Raw genomic sequence first — 13,013 nt, 5'->3', positions numbered from 1 at the left:
CTGACTCATAGTAAATGCAATGAAATTACTTTTTATTAGATAGGGAGCTCCTTGGACACAAAGATGGAAGCCGTCCACTTTGTATCCTTCTTGCCAGCTCAGAAACTAGTTCCTAACAACTAGTACCTCCAACTAGTAGTTGGAGTAGTTCCTCCAACTAGTAATGGAGGAGAATGAATAAACTGATAAACGAATACCTCTTATTCAACTACCCGTATTCTGATGGGGTGAGAAGTTCCTAGAGGCACTTGTCTCCCTCCTGCCTGCCACAGGAGAGCACCAAGAGGGGGTGGGAAGAAGACTAGAAACTTGGCCCAGTCCTACCAAAAAGTATTGTTGAGACTTTGATCCTGTTCCCTAACCTCCTCACTCTTGGCTACCTGAAATATTTCAGTGCCACTGTGAATACCACTAGAGCAGCGATTACAAGATTGTGCTTGACCTGCAATTACGTTTATTCAAAATTGAAAAACGAATCTCTACAATGGCTATAGCCTCCATAGAGCTCTTATTTCTGAGATCCTAAATATGATTCAGTATTATTTTGCATTTATTAAATCTAGTAATACTTTTAAGGTACTTACAGAAAATGTCCACCAGTAAAGGTCAGCCACACGAAGGCACGGACCCTGTCTTGTCTTGTCCTTCACTGCCTCGCTGGCGCTTAACACAATCTCTGTCACACAGTAGACACGCAGATTTGTTGAACTGCATATGACACTGAACACTGAGGGCATTTATGTATAAACCGTTTTGAAGATAAAAAGTACTATACTCATAAGTTATTAGTTATTACGGAAGTAATATATCTGATCTATCACTTAGTTATGCCGGCTATTAGCTCAGATGAGACATTTAAATCCTAGGGACCGTGGTGTCACTTTTTCCTATAGAAAGTGGAGATAATAATGTTTTATAAACCGTATCACAATTGCAATGTCTTATGAGCTAATGAAAATGACAATATAGAAAGCAAGTTAAGAAAGAATCCATTTTCCTTAACCCTCCCCAAATCTGAATAAGGTGCCTCTCCTGCAATGTCTCATTCCATTGCAATTGCTTGGTTATCTCTCAGTGTTCCCACAGTCCATCAGCCCTGCAAGGACAGACAGCGTGTCTACTTCTTTCTTTGTTGTATCACTGGCTCGTAGCATAGTGCTCGGAACAGAGTAGATTTTCAGTGCGTATTTGCTGATTGACCACATAATCTGCCTTATCAATTAAGGGATATTATTATTGTTATTATTATGATTATCATTAGCATTCAAAGTTTTACTTCTGTTCTAGGCCATGGAAGAATATGAAGACCGGGAGGGCTGGGAATATGCTTCTTTAATTGGCTGGAAATTTCACTGGAAACAGCGTAGTTCGGATACCTTTCGCCGTAGACGCTGGAGAAGAAAAATGGCTCCTTCAGAAACACATGGTGCAGCTGCCATCTTTAAACTTGAAGGTGCCCTCGTAAGTAGTAAATACTCAAAGCTCAAAAATTTTGGTGTAGAGAAAATAGATGAGTGTTGGATACACCTGGGACTCCATGGAGATCCCTCCAGTACTGCAGGACTGCAGATAATTTGGAAGAAAGCTGCACGTCCTAGATGCTCAGTAACTCTTGTTAAATGAATAGACCATTAATATAGGAAAGATTCTAAGAAGTTCTACTGCAGACACACCTGTTTAATGTTGTTTCATCGGGCATTTTCCAAATACATCTGTTCCAAAACCCTGGTCGCAGGTGACATCTGTTAACATTCCCGGGCACAGGTTCCTTGGATTATACCTTGGAAACTACAAATGTTCAACAAATCAAGAGTGTTAATATACAGATGTGAGGGGGAGGAAAACAGAAGGATGGCTCACGGAATTAGAGAATAATTTATATGGACTCACAGTAATGAAGGGAGGGAGGGAAAAAGCAGAACGGTGGAAGGAAGGAATAAGAAAATGGCAGTGGTCCATCTAAAACAACATGGTGGTCGGGAGCCATTCCCAAACACAGCCTGTTTTTATATTTTTGCACACTGACCCTGCTTTGTGCTTCCACTGCTTATTCTTGTCTTCCTCCCACCTTTTTAATCCCCTTATTTATCCTTTATGCCTTTCCTTTTTAAAATTTTCAGCATCTGGGTTTGGTAAGGCTGACCTTGAGGCAGAAAGACTGGCTTCAACTTCATGCTCTGTTGCTTTCCAGCTAAGTGACCTTGGGCAAGTCACTTGCTGTGCTGGGCTTCAGTCATCTTTAAAAATGGAGTGATCGGATGAAAAGAGTCTATTTTGAAAGCCACCATTCCAGATTTTTGTAATTCTTGCCTCTTTGTTCGTCTTGAGGCACCATTCATGGACTTTTCTGCCTCTTTAGGGTGCGGACACTACTGAGGAAGGAGATGAAAAGAGCACAGAAAAGCAGAAGTACAGTGCCACCACCGTGTTTGGGGCAAACACTCCCATTGTTTCTTGTAACTTTGACAGTAAGTTTTAAACATGAATTTGTGCCTTCCACTGCTATGACTTATCTCTAGAAAACTCTTTGCATCACCAAACATGATTAAAATGTCTTCATGCAAGTGTGACTTCCATTGCCATCCCTGATGAGAGGATTTTTTAAAATATAGTTTTAAAAATTGTACTTGGGGTGGAGGGTTGTCAAATCATTGACTTTGACAGAGTCTGTACTGATTCTATCTGTTAAGCTCCCCCAAAAGATTATTTTAATTAAAAAAAGAGGTTCAAAAAGTTAAGTAAAGGTTGGTTCCGATGATAATCTTTAGGCATTCTGGGATGAGGCAGACCTGCTGTGTAATAATAATAATAATAATAATAGCAAATGCTTATCTAGGGCTTAGCCTGTTCCAGGCACTGTGCATATATTATTTCATTTAATCCTTGTAACATCCCGAGGAGGTAAGTGTTATTATGGTCCTCACTGTAGACATGCAGAAGGATTAAATAAATTGCCCCAAATCTTACAGCTTGGAAACACTATAGACAAGATAGTCTGACTCCCAGATCTGTGCACCGAATCACAGTGCCCTACTCTCTCTCTCAGATCACGTGTGTGGGAGGTGGGAGGGTATACACATTAACACACTAAGGATAAAGAGTATAAAGATTTTGAGCTATCAAAGCAGCTTTTAGCAGATAACTGTCTCCTAGATCTGGGGCTGAAATAGTATAGAAAGCCCTATTTCTATAAGTCCTGGAAACCAAGTTTCATTTTAAAGGTCTGTGATGATAAGCAGTAGCCTAAATCCAGGTATTTTACAACAGGAGTAATGTTCTCCTGAGTGATAACACTTGCATTGAGCTTATTATAGTATTTTTTAAATGTGTATTTTTAAGAAAGAGAGAGAGACAGAGTGCGAGCAGAGGGGGAAGAGAGAAAGAGAGAGCGAGAGAGAGAATCTGAAGCCGGTTCCAGGCTCTGAGTTGTCAGCACAGAGCCCGACGTGAGGCTCGAACTCACAAACTGTGAGACCATGACCTGAGCCGAAGGCAGATGCTTAACCGACTGAGCCACCCGGGCGCCCCAAGCTTACTGTAGTATTTTTAAAGTTGGTTTTGTTTTATAGGAAACAGAACTACTTTGGGAGCACGTGTCATCAGCAGGCTATGTGTTCTTTACTGTGGAGAAGTAGATGTGAAATATGTATTATGTCCAAATATTCCAGTGTTCTGTTTCTTGTAAGTAACCTCCATCCTGTTCTTTTCAGGAGTCTACATTTACCATCTGCGCTGCTATATCTATCAAGCCAGAAACCTCATGGCTCTAGACAAGGATAGTTTTTCAGGTAAAGACACAAAAATCTCCATCATACATGTTGTTGCATAGCAGGCTAGCTTGTGGATGCTTTTAGTGATTTCTCAGAGAACAACTAAAGGGCTTTCCATATTGAGATCAGTTCGATTTGTGTGAAGTAAACTGCTCAGTCATTAAATAAATAATCACTGAGTATGTCGAGCACTCCTGCTGGGTGCTGGAGATACACAGAAGATATGTGGTCTTTGAATACTAATAATCATTAACTGATCAGGTAATAAAAAGCCTCAAGAAGAAAAGCAGTTTCTGCTCTCTGCTTATGCACACAGCTATATATACGTATACCCTGGGCTCTTGGGCTGATTGGGAAGTTAAGATCCTTTATATATTTTTTGTAGCTCTCTCAAGTTGACAGATCACAAGTTCACGCGTTTGCCTACAACAGCAGGCTTGAGGTCATTGGGAGTCCGTTTCGACCTCTCCGCAGCCTGTTCCCCCGATTCCCAGCAGCACCATAAAGCCGTGAGACCCGGCTGGTTTTGTGTCCTTTGGACTGGATCTAAGGGGAAGGCTGTAGGCAGGGCTGAGGAAAAGGTTGCTGGGAGTTTTTGCTGTAGCTGGTGGGATCATGAATAGTTCAGGGGCCATCTGGGCTACTTGGGGCAGATTTCTCCTTCAGGACTTGAACGGAGCAGAGCTTCTATGGAAACAGCTCTTAAAGCAGTTGCCTGACACTCTGGCACGCTCACATCAGTTGTGAGGTGTGTTCCAAGCACTAACGTAACCAACATTTGTGAGTGGTTTCCTTTTCTGACAAATGAGAGGAGATTCAAAGCTATCTCTATACTACGGATCTCCAAATGGGGTTTGAAGACATTTTTGAATATTCACCACCAGAGGGCACTCAGTCATTGAAAGTTGAAGTTAGAATCTTCTCCAAATTCTTGACTGAAGTTGCCTAAAACTCAAGCACATTCTTTGCAGTTTGAGACATGAGATATATGATTGGAGCAGAAACAAAGAGCCCCATTCATGTGATACCGCAATGCTAAAAATGAAGCAGCATTTTCGATGATACAACACTTTCAGGTTAGATATTAGGCTATTGCTCAAATAGATCAGCTCCCAGGCAATTGCAAAAGTTTTGGTGAAGTTATTTAGCATGGAGGAGAAACAGATTGCTTCTTTTTTTCCTTATCTTTTTTCAGCTTTGTTGAGGTATAAATTACAAAGTTGCACACTTAGAGTATACAAAGTGACAATTTGATATACAAATGCGTGATGGAAGGGTTCCCACAATTGCCTTAACACATCTGTTACCTCACACAGTTACACTTGTGTGTGTGACAGAACACTTAAGTTCTCCTCGCCTAGCAAGTGTCAGTTACACAATACACTGTTGTCAACTGTAGTCCTCATGTTACACATTAGGTCCTCAGGCCTTCTCCGCTTTATAACTGAAATTTGTACCCTTCTACTAGCCTCTCCCCGTTTCACCCCCCTCCCCCCCACACATACCCCCCAGCCCCTGGCAAGCACGATTCCACTCACGGTTTCTATTAATCTGATTTTTGAAGGGGTGTGGGGGAACTTCTACATGTAAGTGATACCATGTAATATTTGTCTCTCTCGGTCTGGCTTATTTCACTTAGCATAATGCCCTCCATGTTCCTCCATGTTGTTACAAATGACAGGATCTCGTTCTTTTTAAAGGCTGAATTATATATAGATAGTACACACATACACACCACATTTGCTTCATTCATTCATCCATCAGTGGACACATAGGTGGTTTCCATACCACAGCTATTGTGAATAACGCTGCGGTGAACATGAGAGTGCAGAGGTCTCTTTGAGATCATTATTGCATTTGCTTTGAATATATACGCAGAAGTGGGATTGCTGGATCATGTGATAACTCTATTTTTAATTTCTTGGGGAACTCCCATACTGCTTTACACAGTGGCTTCACCAGTCTGCATTTTCACCAACAGTGCACAAGGGTTCCCTTTTCTCCACATCTTCACCAAAGCTTGTTATCTCCTGTCTTTTTGATAATGAGACATCCTAACAGGATAGAGAGGTTACTTAATATCTCATTGTGGTTTTGATTTACATTTCCCTGATGACGAATGATGTCGAGCACCTTTTATTGTACCTGTTGGCCACCTATATGTCTTCTTCGGAGAAATGTCTATTCAGGTCCTTTGCCCATGTTTTAATTGGGTCATTTGGGCTGTTTGCTCTTTTGTATGAGTTCCTCGCAAATTTTGGATATTAACTCCTTATCATATATGTGGTTCACAAATGTTTTTTTTCCCATTCCATGGGTTTTCATTCAGTTTATTGTTTCCTTTGCTGTGCAGAAGCTTTTTAGTTTGATATAGTTCCACTTATTTATTTTTGCTTCCGTTGCCTTTGTTTTGGGTGTCAAAGCCAGAAAAAAAAATCACTGCCAAGACTAATATCAGGGAGCTTACCCCTTATACATTCTTCTAGGAGTTTTATGGTTTCAGGTCCTATATTCAAGTATTTAGTCTACTTTGAGGTGACTTCTGTGTATGGTATAAGACAGGGCTCCATCTTGGTTCTTCTGCATGTGGCTATCCAGTTTTCCCGGCATCATTTATCAAAGAGACTATCCTTTCTTCATTGTGCATTCTTGGCACCTATATTGAAAATTAGTTGCTCTCATATGCATGCATTTATTTCTGAGTTCTCTGTTCTGTTGATTCCTGTGTCTGTTTCTATGCTACTACCATACCATTTTGATTACTATAGTTTTGTAATATAATTTGAAACCAGCAAGTGTGATGCCTCCAGCTCTGTTCTTTTTCATGATTGCTTCGGCAACCTATCTCCCAGGTGGTGGTGAGGGTCTGTGATCAGTGCACCTGGAGGAAGAACATGCAATTGAAATGAGTGGTCCTGAGGAGCTGGACTTTAGCCACGGCCTCACTGTTACTCTCTTCTTCTGTTTTAGTTCTTATTTTTATTATTTTTATTTTTTTTTTTGTTTTGAGAGAGAGAATGTGAGCAGGAGAGGGGCCAACGGGGAGGGAGAGAGAGAATCTTAAGCAGGCACGGAGCCCAGCACGGAGCCCGACACAAGGCTCAATCTCATGAATCATGAGATCGTGACCTTAGCCACAATCAGAAGTCAGACGCTTAGCGAACTGAGCCACCAGGCGCCCCTCTCTTCTTCTGTTTTAGATCCGTATGCTCATGTCTCCTTCCTCCATCGAAGCAAAACCACTGAGATCATCCACTCAACTCTGAATCCCACATGGGACCAAACGATTATATTTGATGAAATTGAAATCTATGGGGAGCCCCAGACAGTCCTACAGAACCCACCCAAAGTTGTCATTGAACTTTTTGACAATGACCAAGTGGTAGGTAATTTAGAATTTCTAAGATGGCTTGGGGAATAATGGAAGTTTATAGGGATATTTGTTGGGGAATTTAAGGATTGTTTGTTTCTCTAGGGCAAAGATGAATTTTTAGGACGAAGCTTGTGCTCCCCTCTGGTAAAGCTAAACTCAGAAATGGATATCACACCCAAACTTCTCTGGCACCCCTTAATGAATGGACACAAAGCCTGTGGGGATGTCCTTGTAACCGCAGAACTGATTCTGAGGCACAAGGTACTTACTGAGTTCTCACATATTCTTTCATAGCAACTGCTTAAAATACTTGTTAATAACCCACGACACCATTCCCTTGAACTAAAGAGAGGCACTGACATTTCCATGTTTGTTTTACAGGATGGCTCCAACCTTCCCATCCTTCCCTCACAAAGGGCACCAAATCTATACATGGTTCCCCAGGGGATCAGACCTGTGGTCCAGCTCACTGCCATTGAGGTATGCAGCTCCCTAAGTTTTATGGATCAAGTCAAATGACATAGCGACAGAACTGGAATCCTTCACCTGGGAAATGAAATCTTGTCACCTGTTCTCTTGCTGTGCCCAACTTCCTAAAGCATTTGTCCGAAAATCTGAAATATTCATGGACATAGAAGGCTTGTTGAAACAAGAAGAACAGGTCAATTCCAGCCTTACTGAGGGAATTTGGGGTTCTCATTTACTGGGATCCAGGAGATTTCTGAGCTTTCCGTGTCCACTGGAGAGCTGGGAGAGGGAAGGCAAAGAGCAGTGTGTGTGTGTGTGTGTGTGTGTGCATGTGTGTGTGTGTGTGTGTGCGCATGTGCACAGAGAGCAGGAGACTCAAGAGGGGACTCAAGGTGGAGAGAGGCATGGGAGTAACAGGAAATGCTGACATGCCAGACAATCAGGGCAGACACAGGCTGATGGAGCTAACAGGTAGCTTGATGGACAGTGTCTGGTCCATTCTCAAGGTCTCTTCCTTGATGTTACCTTGAGATTTCCATTCTCAAGCTGTCTTGGTAAGAGTTTCCAGAGACCAAACAGATGGCTTTAAACAACAGCTATCATTTTTGAATGCTTACATGTCAGACGCTGTGTTAAGAAGTTTACACTTGATCCTCGGAATGACTCTGTGATAGATAATGCTGTCAGTCCTGTTTGCAGATGAGACATAGAGAGGTTACTAACTTGCCTGGGTTCACAGCCAGCATTTGATTCCTGCACTCTTCACTGCTCTGCTTTTTAGCAGCTCAGGCAGAGGAAAAGGGGCAAAACCACTTTCTCTGCATGAACTACAGGCTTTCCAGAATAAGAGTCTCAGAGATTTTAGGCAAATCTGCACAAGCCAACCTTAAAGAATTTCTGTTATTAAGGAAGAATGTTTCCTTTGAATATTATTTTTAATATACTGGGTTTTCTTTCTATCTCTTTATATTGTTTTGTTAGATTCTAGCTTGGGGCTTAAGAAATATGAAGAACTACCAGATGGCTTCTATCACATCCCCCAGCCTCATTGTGGAGTGTGGAGGGGAAAGGGTAGAATCAGTGGTGATCAAAAACCTTAAGAAGACACCCAACTTCCCAAGTTCTGTTCTCTTCATGAAAGTGGTACAGTATCAAGATTGTAATAGTCCATGTGTGTTGAGTACCTGAGTTTTATCTGAAATATGGATATATATATATATATATATAATCACACACACACACAAAGTTTATATATTTCCAAACTCTGACAGCAAATAGAAAAACCCTGCCTTGGATTCAGCTTGCCAGTGACTTTCGTCCCTTAGACTCTCATACCATAGTGATGATTTCTTGAAGCTTTAGACATCCCCAGTGACACAGAAATATTTATGAGAATACGTATTTCTAGAACAAACTTTTCATCTGTTCAGCTACCAGGTTCAGGCTTTGGGTCAGTCCCCTGAGGGCAGAATACTAACCCTCAGTCCTGCCCTTGCAAGTGTGTATGGACTAGAAGCCTCCAGATAGGCACTGGCTGGCTGGGGAAGGGCAGGTGCGGAGCCCATTTGGGGCAGTGGGGCCATGCCCTAACAGCCCGTGACTGCACCCCTCCTCCAGGTGCTTCTGGAAGGCACCCACCTTGCTCCACGGGTGGTTAGGAATATGGGACAGTGTCAGATCCGGTTCACGGTCCTCCATCATAGGACCCCATAGGAGCAAGAAGAGGTCACCCAGTCCTCCCGCTTTTAAAGCAGTTAAATCCTTATCCTACTGTACTATATCAAAGAGATAAAATCAAGGCATTTCCTTGGCTCTGATGGAGTAGAAAGCCCAGGACCTTCACATTCCTTTTCTCTCCCTAGTCATTTGGTGTCGCTAGCACACCATTCTCAAACTCTAGGGTCCCGTGATTTAACCTGGGCTTTTACAGATGAAGAAACTGAGGCCTAGAGAGGGGGACACCTTATCCAGGTCCTGCAAGTGAGTGTCAGGCCACACTTTCTGTGCGGCAGTGGGTATGTGGAGAGACGACAGCAGCAGCCCTGGGTGCCGGCTGCCTTCATACTCCCTGCCTTTTGTCTTTGCTCTCACCCTGCAAGACAGGCATTTTTCACTCCTTAAACACCCACTGTAGCGGAAACCCAGAAGATAAGTAATTTACACCAGGGACGTAGCTGGCAAGTAGGCGGCCAGAGTTTGGACTTAGGTTCCTCCGGCTTTGCAGCCGTCCTCCTCCCCCCTGCAGTGTGCAGATGGAGTGCTGCAAGCCCGAATCCAGTCGGGAAGTGATCGCCCCAGGCCACTCCGCCCACCCTTGCCTGCTCCCCAGCCCCTCCCCCACCCCCCACGTTCTAGTCTGAATCTAGTCTCAGTCAGCAGAAGAAAAGCCACTCAGTCAACCCCAACTTCGATTCCTTTGCAAGGCCAGAGATGGAAATGTATCTGAACCACATACCAGGCAGACCCCAAGACCAGCCCATGATTCCCTAATCAGGCAATGTCATCGAGGCCACCAAATTCCACAAGGAAGAACAGGAGGAGTCGAGGAAAAATGAGCATTCCATTTGGACACCAAACTTCCAAGACTAAAAGATTCCCAAGCCACAGTTATTTCCCTTGGAGATTCAGTTTGATCTCAGTTTCTTTTAAATGCTGAGTCTGCATCCTGTGACTGGGCACTGAGACCCTATTCTAAGCAGTTCACATACATCAATTAAACAACCCTCCTATTACTGAGGAGATAACTGGGGCTTTGAAAAGTTGCCTGAGGCCAAGCGACTCCTAGTAGCAGAGCCAGGATTTGACCCCAGGCCGTCTGGCTCGCAGCTCCCATCCTGAAGCACTATGCTGTTTGCCTAGCACATATATTCCAGAACTACATACTGTGAGTCCCCGGGGCTATACCAATCAGGCAAAAAGTCTGGGTTGGTCCCTTTGGGAGAATTTACTGGGAAGTTCTGCTACAGAGAAGTGACGCCTACCTCTGTGAATCCCCAGTTCTTGCCCAAGGAAGAATTGTACATGCCTCCTCTGGTGATCAAGGTCATTGACCACAGGCAGTTTGGGCGGAAGCCTGTCGTTGGGCAGTGCACCATCGACCGCCTGGACCGCTTTCGCTGCGACCCTTATGCGGGAAAGGAGGATCTTGTGCCACAGCTAAAAGGTAAAATTCACGTCTATAAATATCCCTTTGGGTTTTTCATGTGAGATCTGATTAAATCTTCACAGACCTCCTCAAGATAAAAAATATTCATGCAGATGAAGAACTCATTTGATTTCCAGTGGGCTATGTAACTTTCCCAAGGTGCTATAGTTAGTAGGTGGTAAAGTTAGATTTGAATTCCCACCTTGTTTGGGGGGGGGGGGCGGCATCCAGCGCCCAAACTGTTACCTTCTGAAGTAACCTATCCCTGGCTGAACATAAGCTGTCTCTTCGGGAGATGTTAAGTGCTTCATAATGTTTTCATGTAGTCAAGCAGAGAAGACAAACAAGGAAATGAGTAGTTGCAGTCAGTGTGATAAATGCTTTGAGCAAGAAATACAGCGGTCCCCTCCTGAGCAGTGAAGCAGGGGGAGGATTTTCATTTCTAATTGCTTTCTGTCTGTCATCCTCATGATCGCATCCCGTTATCGCGATGTCATTGGAAAGATACTATTTCATTGTTATCCGCGGAGGAAAAGCTGGGGACTTGTCTGCCGTAGGTCACATGATTCGTAGGTAAATGATAGTGGGGCATGGTGCTGACCTTAGGGCTCCAAATAAATAACAGCTAATGAGTAGCATTTTGCTATTGCCCATTCAATAATGACTTGTTTTTAGCTTACTGTGTGCCAGGGTCCGTGTTAGGGGCTGGGGAGTGGGTCAGCATAGTGAACAAAGTTCCAGGGCCCCTGGCTTCATGAGATTAGATGCCGTGGGGAACTATCACACATTCATTCAGCTGATCTTCGGTGCCTCAAGACTGAAACAGATGTCTTCTGTTTAAGCAGCTGTCCTGCTAACCAGTTCTAGTTAATCTTCCAGAAGGTTTGGTATTGATTTGACAGAGCATCTGAAACTCATCTGTTTCAGCATCCTATAGCCCTGATTCAGAGAAGAGGCTAAAATAAAATCCACAATCACATGTGGGCAAAAACAAACCTACATGAGTTTATCCAGAAATTTCCCATGCCAAGCATTTTGTGTTGAATTGATAGTACCTAAAATAGCAACATTTTTTATAGCAACAAGGATTACTATAACTGCAGCATTGTTTAATTTGGGGTTACTCAGTGGAGAGAAACCATTGTCCTAGCATTGCCCGTGCTGCTTTCATGAGACAAAGTTATTTGATCCAAATATGTGAATTCACAAATTCTGCAATCTTTCTCTGGCCTCCGAGTGTGGACTTGTTGGTGTCTATGGGGCAGGGGGGGGCGGGGGGGGCGGGTAGGATGGGGCTCAGGCAGAGGTCTCCTGGTTAGTGACTCTGTAATTAATGTGAAATATGGTCAAGGTTTCAGAGAACTCTTTGAAAAGGAAAATCCATAAGGAGTATGGGGTGGGCAAAGCATAATGTTCCCAAGACTAGAATCTGGTACTTTCTTAAAACCAAAAATAGAGTAAGAGTTGAGGAATGTAATTGGCTGGCCTAGTGTCAGAAGCATACAGAATAGCTTTCCTCCTGCCTTGAGGCTTTGTTTACGTGAGGCTGGTAAAGCAGAGAATTGCTAAGAAGGAGCTTGCATACAGTTGTGTTCCCGCACACCTACCCAACTGGCTGTCACGTCCTGTGTTGTAGCTGGCAGAAGTTTTGGGGGGAGCCTGTTTTGGAAATGTAGAGACTGCTGGTAGGGATGGGGGTGCTGCGTGGATATCGAATGAGCTAGCACAGCAAGTGGAGTATCGCAGATGTTCAGTAAATGTCACTCTCCCTGTCTCCCCAGTGTCCCCCTAATCCTTTCCCATTTCATTGAGCATTTACTCTGCCCTGGGCGCTGGCATGTTAAGACACAAGCTCTGGGGTCAGACAGCCCTAGGTCATCTACTTCCACTTCCTACTGGCTGTTTAACCTGAAGCGAGTAACTTGGATTCTCTTAGCCTCGATTCGTTTTTTAATCTTTATAATGGGGATAATGGTGCATATTCTACAGGATTATTGAGGGATTAAATGAGATAAAGTACGTAAAAGGCTTAGTCCACTCCCTGGCACGTGGTATGTACCTAAAATGTGTCTTCCCTCCCCTGCTTTTGGTCCTACACGGGTGGGTTAAACAGAAAGTTCTTTTGGCTTTGCAGTTTGTTCTGTCTGGGTGCTGGCCTCCCATTGAATGTCTGACTGCCCAATGCCGTCTTCCATAAAGGGTAGACATACTCACCCACACCCGTGCCCTAGGCTGAGGCTTCATTGGAAGCAAACCT

The 13,013-nt window shown here is 43.5% G+C and overlaps 1 protein-coding gene across 1 annotated transcript in view; it reads left to right on the top strand.

Moving 5' to 3' along the window:
• MYOF (myoferlin) overlaps positions 1–13,013 on the top strand; it is a 162,239-nt gene that overhangs the window by 117,386 nt on the left and 31,840 nt on the right. Inside the window, 8 exon segments of the mRNA XM_007080098.3 lie at positions 1,288–1,461; positions 2,360–2,468; positions 3,711–3,788; positions 6,971–7,152; positions 7,246–7,404; positions 7,525–7,623; positions 8,593–8,754; positions 10,609–10,774. Of these exon segments, the coding sequence (XP_007080160.2) occupies positions 1,288–1,461; positions 2,360–2,468; positions 3,711–3,788; positions 6,971–7,152; positions 7,246–7,404; positions 7,525–7,623; positions 8,593–8,754; positions 10,609–10,774 (1,129 nt within the window).

Source organism: Panthera tigris, chromosome D2 (genome assembly GCF_018350195.1).
Source record: "Panthera tigris isolate Pti1 chromosome D2, P.tigris_Pti1_mat1.1, whole genome shotgun sequence".
Classification (NCBI taxonomy): Eukaryota; Metazoa; Chordata; class Mammalia; order Carnivora; family Felidae; genus Panthera; species Panthera tigris.
This window is presented reverse-complemented; position numbering and strand designations above follow the sequence as displayed.